At 54.0% G+C, this 15,010-nt stretch overlaps 1 protein-coding gene across 2 annotated transcripts in view; it reads right to left on the bottom strand.

Moving 5' to 3' along the window:
- Window positions 1-14,617, bottom strand: part of CDCP1 (CUB domain containing protein 1) — a 32,599-nt gene extending 17,982 nt beyond the window's left edge. Inside the window, exon 1 of one of the 2 annotated variants that reach the window (XM_079795623.1) lies at window positions 14,460-14,617. Coding sequence is in view for 1 of the 2 variants with exons in the window: in XM_079795622.1 (XP_079651748.1) it covers window positions 14,155-14,236 (82 nt within the window). In the remaining variant the exon portion in view is untranslated. Of the gene's footprint in view, window positions 1-14,154; window positions 14,406-14,459 lie in introns of those variants that run through there. The other variant, XM_079795622.1, reaches the window with a different exon arrangement.
- Window positions 14,618-15,010: the final 393 nt, after the last annotated feature.

The raw sequence follows: 15,010 nt of genomic DNA on the forward strand, positions 1-15,010 counted from the left end.
AAAGTCCACACCCACAAACTGTAGAAGGACATGCTTATCTGCAAAGAGCTGCTGTCTCCTGCCCTGGGTACTTCATAGGCCCAGTATATACATATGTACACAGAGTCATAGGTACGTACATACTTACATACATACATTCATGCAGTACTGGAGGGAAGGAAAACTTTCACAGAAATTAGATATAAACATATTACGTCAGCAAATTTGGAAATTAGAGCAAAATGACGCTAATACCTCAGGCTGGGGTTCAGCCAATGATCTGAACGAACAAGACCAGGCCAGGGAGAGAGGCGTTGGTTATTAAACAGCGGTGTGCACTCCGGTTAGGATGGGGCCCTGAATCTGACCAAGCACAGTCTCTTTCCCATTCCCTTTGCTCTGTCGACCTTCAAGTCTTCTCGGACGAACAGGGAAGAGCCACTTTCTCCTTGGTAGCCGCCACCCCTTCCCTGACGGGTCCTGACTGTGTGGGTTCTGGGCGGCCGATGAGCCCGACGGCCTGGGAGCAGCACATGAAGGGATGATTGTCCAGAGGTGGGTCCCGTGGTGGGAGCAGGGGCTCACAGGGGCTCGCAGGGCTGCGGCTGCTGCCTCTGTCCCACCATGTTCTGCGGCAAAGGGAAGGTCAGCACCCCCAACCCCACCACCCTCAGTTGGGCCAGTACATCTGAGTGCTTGACGAGTGCCCTGTCACTTAAAGAAAACAGATGGGCGCCCGGCTGGCATAGCTCAGTGGTTGAGTGTTGACCTATGAACCAGGAGGTCGAGGTTCAATTCCCCGTCAGGGCACATGCCCAGGTTGCGGGCTCGATCCCCAGTGTGGGGCATGCAGGAGGAAGCCCATCGATGATTCTCTCTCATCATTGATATTTCCCTCTCTCTCCCTTTCCCTTCCTCTCTGACATCAATAAAAATATGTTAAAAAAAAAAGAAAGAAAGAAAGAAAGAAAACCGATGGAAATCCTCTTCTTCAACCTCTTTCTTTGGTTTCTCCGGGAACGTGGCATTTCATTGCTATACCATTTCAGATCTATTTCCCAGGTTCCCAGAAACCCAGACAAAGCTCCATTCCGGGGTGGTTCTGAGGTCTCAGCGGCTGAAAGCAATCTCAGAGGAGACTCACGGCAGCAGCGCTCAGAGCATCCGGGACATGAGCAGGCGCCTCACTGGGTCCATGAGTCACCGCTCTCCCCTCTCCTGCTTCCCGACCTCCCCTTATTAGGACACCTTCGCTGGCGTCTGCCTCCCCAGCAGCTTTTCCAGGGGAATTTCCAATCACTTTGATCACCACTCATTAATCACCAGTCATTCATCCCTGTATCATAGGGTAGTATACAAACGCCCCGTTATTTCTTCTCCCAGCCACTATTTCTTTGCAAGGGAAACAAATACAAGAAAGAGGATCCCACCAGACAAACACCAGGGAAGTTACTTGCTCCCAGACTTGTTAAATGCAGTTTAAAAGACTAACAAATGTGGTTTAACATTTCTTCGATGGGGCCAAACCAGCTGCTTCAGATCTGGGTGTGCTTTCCTGGGGGGCTCGGGTCTCATCCCCTCTGTCCAATGAAGGTGAACCGCGGGCCCGGTTGGGCCCAGCTGTCCACCAGGGACTGGAACCAGCCCAGGCAGCAGGAGACAGAGGCACACTAAGGCGTATGGTGCCCTGCAGGCGTGCCCAGGAAGGTGCGGGAGGTAGACGCAGCATAATCGTGAATCAGCCCGGCTGATCAGTCACAGCCTGCACGGCAGTCAGATTCCAAAGCGAACCCCTACCTGGAAATTCATTTTGGCCAACACAGCCCTGACCTCTCTTGGGAAGACGGCACATTGCAGACCAACATCCCTCTCTACAAGTTCACCAGCTGCGGCTGGGTTGGCCCATCGGTGGAGCAGATCTCTGCTTCTCGGATTGAGCACCGGGTAAAATGACTAAACTGTGGATGTTCCCTTCAAGCATGGGATGCTCACACGCTGGGAGCCCAAGGAAGTGACACCAGCAGACCAACAGAAGGGACTGTGACTCACCCTCCCACCCTTAGGCCATTGACATAATTTCTCCTGCCTTTATCCCCTGCAGGAGCAACTGCCGACTTCATGTCAGTTGAACGTTCATTTGCCAGTCTGTCTGTCCCACCAGACCCCCCTGAGAGCAACGTGAAGGCACCAAGGAAGATCAAGGTTCTCTGAAGGCCCTGAGGGTCAGCTATTAACACTCTGGGGACGTTGGTCAAGGAAGGCTTCACGGAGGAGGCGTGGCTCAGTGGCTGAGCATCGACCTATGAACCAGGAGGAGGTCATGGTTCGATTCCCGGTCAGGGCACATGCCCAGGTTGCAGCTCGATCCCCACTGTGGGGCGTGCAGGAGGCAGCTGATAGATGATTCTCTCTCATCATTGATGTATCTATCTCTCTCCCTTTCCCTTCCTCTCTGAAATCAATAAAAAAAAACACACATTTTTTTTTTTTTTTTAAGGCACAGGGGTATGAAGAACATGGCTTCCTGGGAGCCCCTCCAGGGAGTTTGTTTGGGCCAGAAGTCAAGGACAATGTGGGTGGAGGAGGCTGGAAACGGAGGCAGGGGCCAGGCTTCAGAGGGGCTTGTTTGTTGGGCCTCACCCAGTGGGACCAGCATATCTCAGCAGCTTCGGGGTGTGGTTAAGAGTTTGGATTCTAGAATCTGACTGCCTGGGGCCAATTCGTGGCTGGACCACATACCAGCTGTGTCCCCTAGGGCAAGTTCCTTAGCTTCTCTAGCCTCAATTTCCTTATCAGCAACTGGGAAAGACCAAGCAAGGCACAGAGAGTGCTTAGAGCAGTACCAGGAGCCAATCGTGGCCCACATCGCCTCCACCAACCTCGTTCGCCCGCTTCGCTCCGTCCGCCCCCTGGGGCCCGACGCTTCGACTCGCCTGGGGCGCACAGGGGGGGGGGCAGAAGGGGGGAGCGGTCGCGCCGTGGAGGGGCGGCCCCCCCAACACCAGCGCGCCCCCCCCCCCCCCCCGCGAGGGTGAGGGCCGGGAGAGGGGAGAGCCGGTGACCGGCGAAGGGTCTGGCTCCCTCGGCCGGGGATTCGGCGAGCGCCGCGGGGGTGGGGGTGGGTGGGTCAGCGTGATCGCTGTTGATATTAAGAATGAGAGCCTGTTACAACCACTGACACTAGTGATGGGCAGCATTCCAGGGCGTGAAGCAGGGAAACAAGGGTAGCAGCAGCTTGGCTCTCAGTCCAAAGCCCAGAGTCCTGGCTGGCTGGGCGGGGAGGACAGTGAGGCGGGTAAGGCACCCAGGGGCAAGCTTTAAGGAGGCACTCACTGTCTGGGTTGTGCAAGTTTGGGTGCCTCCTTCAATTTTCTCCACCTTCCCAGCCCTGACCCTGCTCACTTATGCAGTGACTCGGTGACTCGGTGACTTGTGTGACATTAGCAACTCTTGGAGGCACACAGAAGTGACCTCACTTCCCCTTTGCTGAGCTCAGGAGGCAGCTGGGATATCCTGGTCTGACTTCAGCACCCTGCCCTCTCCACGCCCCCGGGAACCACACTGCTCTGCCCGCATGGCAGCTGCGGAGGCTGCTCCAATCAGCCAGCAGACAGGAAGGGAGTGCTCGGAGTTGTTGGCTGACATCAGGGCCTGGGCAGCACCACCAACCTCACCCATTTAATGGGACCTGCTGTGGGGAGGGGGTGCCGGACTGTTACACCACCCAATGCGGAGTCTTACAATCCAGGGGACCTGGGCAGTGGTTTAGCCACCCTCAATCCACTTGGCATTGAGCTGGCCAGGTCTACTCACAGACTGATAAATGGAAGTGAACGTCTTACCAGCGGCAGGAGGCCGGCCCATCTGCCCGCCTGGAAGTAGTTCATTTCCCGCATCCATAAAAGAGAACCACAACTCAAGTTGCTGTTTCAAGAACTGGGGTGGGGGTGGGGGGTGTCTCTCTCTCTCGGGTGAGGAGCCTTTGAAATGGAGGCACCAGGCCTGCCTCCATACTAACGACAATGAACACGCAATGAGTGCTTTATATGTGCAGGCATTGGGTATTTCTAAATCCTCACAGATATCAATATTAACATCTAATATTAATCCCCATTTCACAGATGAAGACACTGAGGCTAAGTAACGTGTCCAGGCCTCAATGATTAATAAAGGCAGGGCCAGGCTCTGTGCCCGAGCAGGCTGACGCTAGAGCCCAGCACCTGGTCCATGACTCTTCAGCAGAGCCGGCCCTGCCCAAGGAACTCCACACACAGCCAAGAATTTTGGGGTGAGAACGGGCTGTTCCCATCAACAAAGTCAATCAAGCCAGAAGAAAACATTTCTCAGCAGCTGGCTCTCCGGGAGATCTCCAGAGGATCCAAAGGGATAGATGTTTGTTGAAATGGTTAGCTGGGCAAACTAACATTAAGACAAACCCCTCATTTCAAAATAACTGGAAAGTGTAGTTTGAATTTTAACATAAAGCTCCCTGGAATTTGAAATGTTTGGGGTGCGGTTCTTCTTTCGTGCCTATTGTTGGCTGTGTCTCACTCAGTGCAGGGAACGGAGAAAGAGAAACTGGCACGTTGGCTGGGGGGTGTGGCCACGGGAGGCAGGTGGCCGAGTTGGTGGCACAAGGCGCTGGGTGTAAGGGCTAGTGCCACGTCTTGGCAGAACAGCATCCTGCAGAAGGCGGGGCTCCCGTCTCCCGACCCTGAAACGCACAGGCCAGATCTGACCTAAGTTTCGGAGAACTCCCCAATCCCCATCTACCGAATTTCCTCTTCCTTGAGTTGGGGTGAGAGGCCCGCAGTTCCCTTTAAAACCGTTCGTTCCTACTCCCACTGCTCTGGAGCGATCCCAGAGGGCAGTCAAATAAAGTTCAAAGAGCAACGTTAAAAGAGACTCCTAGTCGACCTGACTTGTCGGAACAGGCGACTGTTATGTCCACCCATTCACTCCCTACCCTCAATCCCCAAACTATTTAGGAATGAAACGTACGGGCAACGATGCACGTTCTTCATTTTCTAAAGTAACCGCACGCTCCTCCACAGGGCACGCTGGCGAGCACCGGTCTGCAGGGCTTGTGCTCAGAATATTTTTCTGAAGCGGTGAAGGGTTTGCTGGGAACCACCCACGCCCTCCGGGGGTAACGTCCCTGCTATGATCACCCACACACGCCGGGTCAGAGACCCACCACCAGGCTGGGGGCCCGCCTGCAGCAAACGGACACATCTACGTGTATACCGTGGTAACATATGAACACATCTCTCTGGGACTGGGGCCAACCCAAGACACGGACTCAAACTCCATATCACACCGAACTGCGCTGGTTGGAGGGATGGCTTCAGAGAGGACGGCAGAGGTTCACTGAGTACATTCACACTGTGGTACAACGATCACCACCATCCATCGCCAGAAATTTTTCCTCTTCCCAAACGACCTCACTTCCCATTTGCTGAGCTCAGGAGGCAGCTGGGATATCCTGGTCTGACTTCAGTTATGAAGAGCGTGACAGCCTGCTGGCTGCTGGCACCCGGGACCTTCCCTTTGCGCCCTCGGCTACAGATGTCCGGTCCGCCTTGGGGACAGGCACGCACAGCTACCGGGGAACCTTCGGACAGGACTGCATTCTTTGGCGGTCAGGGGCAAGAGGAGAGAAAAGGTCCTTACCTGTCTGCACAGAAGCCGTGAGCTGGCTACACTCAATGCACGTTTAGTCTAAAATGGGCTTTCCCAGAAGCTGACGACAGCCAGTGTCTTCCTCATTATTCATGGTCCCTCAAAGGATAGTGTGAGAGTCCAAGGTCAGGAGGCGGGCAGGAAAATGGTCACTATCAAGACCTCCACCTTGGACTCAAGTTCAGCTTTGGCTTTGAAAATCCATGCGCAAGGGGGCGGGGAGGTGGCACAGGAGAGCAGGTTCTCTGAAGACAGAGACCTGTTCTGGGGCCATTTGACTACTGACTTCCATCACTCAATCCGCTGGCACCGCCACTCCCTGCTTCTTAAACAGTGACTTCGGTCATTCGCTGGGCCACCTTGGACAAGCACCTGACCGCTCTAAGCCACAGGTGTCTCATCTGTAACATCTGGTCAAATACATGAACTGTGCAGGGCGCCTACAGGTACTGCAAAGAGACCACATGTGTAAAGCAGAGAGCATGGGCTGGGACGGCCACCCTCGGGACCATGCCCACAGTATGCACTCCTACCCCGGCGAGGGAGGGGCACGTGCCAGAGAGACTTGTTTCAGCCCACAGCACTGCCAACACCCACTCTGTACCTCCCCCCTGCCCTCCGCCCCAGTACAGACGCTCCCGCGATCAATGAAAATGCAGGTAGCATGGAGGCTAGTCGTCCGAACAAGGCTCTCTGCCTAGCACGGGCCCCTCCCTTGGTCTGCAGTCTTGCCCCTCGGAACCCCCACTTGAATTCTTCCTCATGAATGACAGGTCCTGGGCAACCGGGGTGGCATCTGGTCAAACTCTCCGACATCACCACCTCCTCCCCCACCTTCACTCCCGCTGCAGCGGCAGCAATCTGCACGCTGCCTTTCCCTCGCCTGGAGGGTGGCCCTGAGCTGACTCAGCCCCAGCTCCGTCCTTGGGGCAACTGGACAAGGACAACTGGACCCTCTGCAGCCTCCGCCCCCTGCAGCCAGGGCGTGAGAGGCAGCGGCCGCCTGTGACCTCAGCCTTCGCCACGTGGCAGCTGAGAGGGTGAAACTGGTCTTTGGGGACAGGGTGCTTAGGTCTACCCGTTTCTTCACGGTGAAGGCCCAACCTCTTGATCACTTAGGGGAGCGCCATTGGGGAGTGTGGGTGTATCACCATTCCAGGAGCCAGGGCAGCCCACAAGGGATCAGGACCTTTTGTTGTTACTTTGTTTCCATCTATATTTAAAAAAAAATAAATTAATTAAAAAATATATATATATATATTTTTTAATTAATTTCAGAGAGGAAGGGAGAGGGAGAGAGAGATAGAAACATCAATGATGAGAGAGAATCACTGATCCGCTGCCTCCTGCAGGCCCCCTATTGGGGATCAAGCTCACAACCCAGGCATGTGCCCCGACCAGGAATCGAACCGTGACCTCCTGGTTCCGAGGTCGACACTCAACCCCTGAGCCACCCCAGTCGGGCTGTTTCCAGCTATCTTAGAGGGGGGTGGGGCGGGTCCACCCACACAACCTGACATGGCGAATAAGTCTTTGAATGAAGCTCTCTCAGGTGATCTCGGGCCAGGCTGATAAAGTGATTCCTCTGGCCAATCAGGTGGGCCGGGGGAAAACAGGTCGGCGGAGGAGGGCTGCACACTTGAGGCAATCTCCGGGGCTGGCGGACACAGGCTTCCCTCGCCCCGTGGGACCGGGACAGCCCCCAGGAGGGGTGACGTCAATAAGATCAACCACATCGGTCCTCGGAGAAGCTGCCATTCTTCCAAGTGGCTGCGTAGCGTCCAGGGTTTGGATGCGCGACCGTCACCCAGGCCTCTAGCAGCATGTGGGCTGTTTCCGCTCTCCAGCTACCAGGGCAAGAGCAGGAGATGCTTATCTCGGCTTTCCAAGTGCCGGTGGGACACGCCTTCCCCGGCGCCCAGGTCCCTGGCTGGCACTGGGGCTGCATTCCCAGCGGCAGAGACCAGACCACGGAGGCTGGAAGTGTTAGTCTCAGAGATCACTGGGTTGAGGTGGGCGGTGGACGATCCCAGCACTAGTTACCATGGGGAAAAATGAACTTTCTCCTACAGGTTTAGCCCAGGGTGGAAGTGCCTGATAAGATTTTGTCAGCAACTTCCAGGCCGGTTAGGCAATCCTTCGGCTCTCAGCGGGCCTCGGGATTAAAGGCCGGCCCTGCCAGGCCCCACAGAAGAGCCAGCTCAGGTTTCCAGGCCTGGCACTCGCCAGCCGCTTATCCCCTTATCACAGCGCCAGCCCCGTGTCAGTTCATGACACCTGCTCTCAAGCGGAACTGTGATCCGCAGAAGCCCACTGGGGCGTTTCATTCATTTCTCACATGCAATTGGCTATGATGTGTAAGTTATACAAAACTGGTCTGGTCAGTTCCTTGGTAACAGGAAATGTGTGTGTGTGTGTGTGTGTGTGTGTGTGTGTGTGTGTGTGTGTGTGTGTAGAAGCTCACTGGAAAACAATTTGTTATTTTTTCTATTACAGTTGACATACATTATTATATTAATTTCAGGGTAGACTTGCAAATAATGTCTAAAAGCTTGTTCTAGACTGAGAAAATTTTTTGCAGAAAAGCAAATTCGGATTTTGCGCTGCATTCTATCACCAATTCAGCATTACTGTTTAGAGAAAACCAAACCAACCGAGTTGGGAGGTTGTGGAGCGATGTGGTTATAATGAGAGAACACGCAGGACAACACAGAGTCCTTGTCATTAGTGCCACTAACAAACTTGAGCCACATCGTGAGGCCAGACACCCAGTGTAACTAGGTCCTTCCAGCCTTTTTCCTAAGCTCCTGTGAGATCTAGACAGAAAGACAGCAAGGTAACATGACTAGAGTCATCACACACACACACACACACACACACACACACACACTCCACTCCCTGCTGCTTTCACTGTCTCTCAAACCCTTCTCCACCCTTTTCTGGTTATTCCCTTGAACACTGCGGGGAGTGGGGCTGCATTCCTGCAAACCCACCCACCCCCCCCCCTCCCCTCTCTCCTGAGCACACATTTAAAGGGACCAGCAGAGCCTGGCCAGTGTGGCTCAGTGGTTGAGTGTCGACCAATGAACTAGGAGGTGATTCCCGGTCAGGGCATAAGCCCGGATTGTGGGCTCGATCCCCAATAGGGGGTGTGCAGGTGGCAGCCAATTGATGATTTTCTGTCATCGTTGATGCTTCTATCGCTCTCCCCTCTCACTTCCTCTCTCTAAAATCAATAAAAACATATTTAAAAAATAAAAATAAAGGAACCAGTAGAAACTTACAGGCATGTGAAGCCCCAGGTTCTGGGGTGAGGCAGAGGGGAACACGGAATGAATGAGACGTTGATGGACATGAAAGCCACATGTGGAAGATGGTGAAACCAGAAAATGGAAGGAGCCCAGTCTCTGCCTGGAGGAGATCTCCTGTTTGCAACCTTACATGAGCAAGAAGTAAACATCTATTGTGCTTGAGTCATCATACACATCTGGGTTTGTGTGTCACAGCAGCTTAAAGCGGGTTACACCTTAACTATTAGACTCATCCGTGTAAAAAGTCAGCAAGAGCTAATCACTCATCAGTGACAACACGAGGAGCTACCAGAGCCCACGCCTGTCCTCAGTCTTCTCAATACACTGTGTTCCTGGCCTTCTGATCACTTAACCAAAGTAAATATTCGAAAGGAAACTCAAAATGTTTCCCTCACCCAAAGCTTACGGTGAGTTCCCACTGGAAAGGTGAAAGGAAGCAGTGAGCCGTGGTGTGGGGTGAAATAAAATCCAGAAGCACATGGGATGCATAGTGTGCACTATAATTAAGCTCCCATTGTTTGTATAAAGAAGAGAGGTATTTGTGAACAATAACATGTGTAGACTAGCTCGACACAAGGCACAAGAAGCCATGGCTGGCTCCCTCTGGGAGGAGGCCTGGGGTCAGAGGCGGAAGGGGACACACACTTTTATCACACACCGTTTTGTACAATTTGAATTTTTGTTACCATGGACAGGTAATTCTTTTTCTAAACACAGTTTTTAAATCTGAACAGTGTTAGTGGACATTAGAGCATCTGAATATTAAAAAACACACACACCAAAACACATACACATCCCTAGGAAAAATATGATCCCAGCACTCAGTGAATGTTGCTATTTCTTTTAAATTAAAAAAAAAAATGTCCGGAGTGTAGACACTGCCTCAAAAGCTAGCAAATGCTTCTTCAGGAGTCCCACTGTGCGAAGGGCTGCCACCTCAACATCGCTACATACCAGCTGGGTTACCCTGGGCAAGTTACTTCACCTCTCTGTGCCTCTCCACACAGGGAGGTCACTGAGAGCACTTGCTTGAGGATGGACAGCTAAATGACGAGCAGATCTACCCAAGGTCACGTCCTCGATTTACTTTTTCTCAGGAGAAAGCTTCGTTTTTATTACTCAAACACTGTCGACCTTAGGATTCACCCTCCCAAGTTATTTTTGGCCAGTGTCTATTTAGGAAACATATGTTTACATCTCCAAACACAACACAACATTTTAAACAAAATGACGCCAAGAAGTTGCGACTCACACTGCAAATGCAACAGATAGAGCGTCGGGATGAAGCGGAGGTGCCCCGAGTGTCAACAAAGGGGGTTTTAGTAAGTTACTGGGCACAAAGCCACTGTTGGTGAAGAAGCCGTGAGTGGTTGGCCGTCGGAACTGTCTTCAGTGCCTGGCACAGAGCGGATGCTCCATGGGTTAGCGCTGACAAGCAGTAGATAGTAATTTGAAAAAACTGATGTACTGAATACAAACCCAAGGCGTGAGGGAGGGAACCTGGCTCTCCTTGCCTGGTTGCCCAGAATGCTGCCAGCTGCCCAGGAGAAGATGATGGGCTAATTACAAGGTTGTAGGAAGTGGTTTGAAATCATTTGATTGTGGGATAATTTTTATAATTTAGAATGAGAATTAGAGAGTGTGAACGTTTCTTGATCACCCAGTGGAAAGCTTTAGCTAGGGGTCTCCCATACCAGGGGTCGTGTCATCCCTTACTGCACCATCCACCTTGACCTCAACCATGGATCCTTCTGACCAGCAAACTCTGCACACTTCCTCCTTCCCACATCCAAATAGCAGGCGGGGCTGGACCATGTACCGGCTACTGGGATGCTCCTGAGATGTCTAATGTCCACTAACACTGTCCAGACCCTGCTTGCGGACTGAGAGGGAGGATGCTAGTGAGGCAGGGATGGCAGCCTGGGTGAGTGTGGGAAACCCATTCACTCACTGCTGGCCCGGATGTGCACCAGGACAACAAGATAAGCTCTCCACGGCAGCGTGGAAACCTGCAGCCAAAGCCCTAACGTTCTCTCCACTCTTCATCCCAGCAATTCTGTTTCCAGAATTTCAGCTGGACAAAACCGTCAGCAATGTGCAGAACAACACAGCCACAAAAACACATTTTCAGATGTATCAAAACGGGATGATCTGGCTTAGCCTCTATTACAACCTTGACACAAAAATGACATTTCCTGTCTTTACAGAATCTGTGCTATATAATTTTTAATGTGTTTTCATTGAACGGACCTATCAAAATTGACACAAGCAGTTCCCTATTGTTGGACATGTTCTATTTTTTAGTAGGAAACACGAAAAGCAACCTAAATGCCCAACAGTAGGGGGATGGTTGAAGCCATATAACGGGATGGTCCTATATTTGGTTTTACACACACACACACACACACACACACACACACACACACAGTGCACCAATATGAGCAGGTGGTTTGCTCACAGATGACTTTTTTTCTTCCCATTTTGGTTATATTTATGGCCAATTTTTCTACAATAACTATTATATAAACATTTTAAATATTGTTTTCAACTTCCTTCCTCCACACTGAAGCCTGAAAGAACCCCTAGCAGAGTGAGGGGTGGGGCGTGGTACAGTCATCACAGATGAAATGGCAGCATCTGCCTCCAAGTCATGCAAGCCTGTGGGGGTGGGGGGAGCAACTCATCAGGCCTGCCAGTTAGCGACCACAGCCGGCAGCTCCGCATTTGAACAGAAGAAGGATGAGCACACTCCCAGGGTGGGGAACGCCTCATGTGATGTCTGCACACGGTGGCAGGAATGAAGCCACGGACCCGGACTCTGGTGCCTGGGTGGTTCCTGGAAAGCCACTAAGTTGAGTTTTAACAAGGCCACGACTCCTACTGAACCAGTCCTTCACCCTTGGAAGTGGGGGCGCTGGTGCGGTACCAAACTCGCGCAAACACACCACACCAAGAAGCCAACTTTCCTTCACCCTTCAGCTCCACCGCAAGTGCAACTTCACTTTCAGGCAAAGCAGATGTCCGAGGCGGCCGCTCCAACCACAGAGGCAGAGCCCTGGGTTACGTCTGGGACGTGGCCTCACCCGGCCAGCTCCTGAGACCACAGAGAGGATTTAAGAATGTGAAATGGGCCCGGCCAGCGTGGCTTAATGGTTGAGCGGCCACCCAGGAACCAAGAGGTCATGGGTTCAATTCCCAGTGAGGGCACGTGCCCAGGTTTATGGCTCCATCCCCAGTGGAGGGCATGCAGGAGGCAGCCAATGAACGATGTTTCTCTCTCACTGAGTTTCTCTCTATCCCTCTCCTTTCCTCTCTCTCTAAAAATCAATTAAAAAATATTTATTTAAAAACAAGAGAGAAAGCAAAATGGGAAAGTTCCTACACGTCCTCAAGTTTACACACCAAGCCATGAGACAAGGTTCCCACAGTCAGAACTTCCTGGAAGGAAGACTCCATTAGAGTCCAAATGGCAGCCTCCCAGGCCACAGGGGGGAATCAGACGGTAACAGAAGCCGGTTCAGGACAGGCTGCCATTGTCATTAGTGAAGCCTTGATTCACACCACGTTCTTGCTGGAGGAGTTCTCAACTGTGAGCACAGCCAACTGCAAGTATCTCCACCAATTCCCAGTTTCCATGCAGCAGCGGAGAGGGGGTAGAGGGGGAGGGGGGACCTGGCTCTCCTTACCTGATGGTCTGTGGCCAGCTGCCCAGGAGAAGGACGGGCTAATGTGTGCACTAAGGTTGTAGGAAGTGGTGGGCACACATTTCTCTCTCTCACACACATTCACACACGTCTTCATTCGCTAAGTGACTCTTTATTCTTTTGTTGTTGACTTTTGCTTTGCAATCAGTATATTCAGGAGCATTCATACAGTTATATCATTCTTTATTCTTAAGCTGACTTTTTTCTTCAAAGGAAATCTTGAAAGCTCCGTGTTAAATCACAGTGACCATGCCCACACTCCTTTAAGTGCGGTCTTAACGTGCTCTCTGTACTGGGCAGAAAGGAACCAGGAAGCTCTCCTGTCTCCGACTTACAAGGACGGCAGTTACCGAAACGCCCAAGTTCGGCTTTACTCCTGAATTTAATTCTCCCTCATTTACCCACGGGCAAATACAAACACCCACTTAGGTGCAGCAAAGACCCCAAAGGCTTCCTGACCGCGCTTCACAGAACACAAAACCTGCGCTAATCTCAGGAAAGGCCTCAAAGCAAGTTCTTCCGAGTAAACCAGGTTCTGTGACAGGTTTCATGGGTCCAGCGCCCGCGGGGCACCTCGTCCGAGGCCCAGCGGCTCGAAGTGGCGGTCCCTCCCCCAACCGGAACCGCACGAACCTCACGCGCGCAGCGGGAACGCCCGGCCCTGCGGACCCCCTACCGCGGCCAAAGTCCACACCTGGAGCGGAGGTTGGGGGGGGGGGGGGGGGACGGGGGTAGGGTTGTGGGGGAGGGGGCACGGGGGGTGGCGGGGAACCCGAGCCTCAGCGGCCTTCCACGTTCTACCGAGCGCTATCAGGTTCTTAAAACCCTTTGCACTCGCTTGCTTTTTCCCCGATTCCTTCATTCTAATGCTCACCGTGTCGAGTGACACTCGACATCCGAGTGCAAAAGGTTATTAATGTTCCTGAACTTCAGGGAAGCGAGAATGTAGCCTACGCACAGGGGAAAGGGTGATCGGTGGCTATCCGAGCACCAAGACCTGTTCCCTTGCACCTCTCCCAGGTCCATTCGAGGGGGCAGAAGCGGCCAGAGAAGGAAGTTCCCTGCCCCCACGCCCTGCCGGCCCCGGCGCACCCCCTAATCCAGGTAGAACCCGGAGCGGAGCGCGCGCGCGGCTCGCCACCTCGGCGGGTCCCGGGCTCGGCGGCCACGCACTCGTCTTTCCTTTCTCGATCGGCGTCGGACTCACGCCCCGGACCGCGGGCTCGCGGCTCGGGGACACTCCCACGTGCCGCGGCCGGCCTCGGGGTCAGATCGCCCCGAACCCAGGAGGGCACGGCCCTCGCGCCCGACGCGGCGCGCCCCGGAGTCGGGCGGTCCCAGGGAGTCCGCGCCGTCCGTACACACCGACGCTCTGCCCCCGCCCCAACTCCGTCCCCTCGGCCCTCGGCGCTCCTCCGTCCCCTCCCCGCCTGGCGCCCGCTCGCCCGGCACCTCGGCGCCGGGTGCGCCGCACTCACCCGCTCCTCCCGGCGGGCGCGCCGCTCCCAGCAGCAGGACCCCCAGCAGTGTGAGCGTGACCCCGCAGCTCCGGCCGGCCATGGCTCCGGGGCGCCTCGGCCGCGGCGGGGAAAACGACTGTGGCTCGGGGTTCGAGGCGGTGCCGCGGGCGCTGGAGCCTGGCACGGGCAGCGCTGCGCTCCGCCCCGCCTGGGCTCTCTCACCTGCGCGCAGGCGGGCTGGCCCGGGTTCCGCCCTGCGCCGCGGGAGCTCGAGCTGGCCCGACCTGTCCCCTCCCCTCCCCTCCCCCCTTCTGCTTCAGCACCTGCCCGTCGCTCCCAGGAGGCTGGGACTTGTCGTCACCTTCCCTGGGCTAGTCCTTCCTGTCTAGGCTGAGAGTGATCGGGTCTTTTTGTCCAAAGGCGTGGTGGTCCTGCTTGGCGGAAGCCAGTCTGCCTTCCCTTGGCTGTCCCGAAGAAGAAGGAGGAGGCCACTGTGTTCCCCATTTTGCAGGAGAATGTTTCTGGGTCGCCCAGGCCCCTGGCTTCCTCCTCTGTGCTCTCTCCTCTGCTACCTGACTTGGGCGGAGGCGGGACTTGAAAGCCCGCTATGGCTGCAGCCTGCCGCCTCCTTCTGGCACTTCACCCGCAGTATTTCTAACACTGAAACCCACTTGCTGAGTTCCACAACCTGCCCAAGGTCTCTGGGCCAGTGAGTAATTTAGAGAGGGGACTTGACAGCTCGGGATGGGTTTTCCACACACGGAGTTGCTTTGTTACATTTTTGGAGATCGATTGAGTGACTGACTGACGGAATGAACGCAGGAGCCCAGAAATGGCCAAGAGAAGAAACCTTAACGGGTCCACATGGGCCCCT

This window comes from Cnephaeus nilssonii, assembly GCF_951640355.1.
Source record: "Cnephaeus nilssonii genome assembly, chromosome: 17".
NCBI lineage: Eukaryota > Metazoa > Chordata > Mammalia > Chiroptera > Vespertilionidae > Cnephaeus > Cnephaeus nilssonii.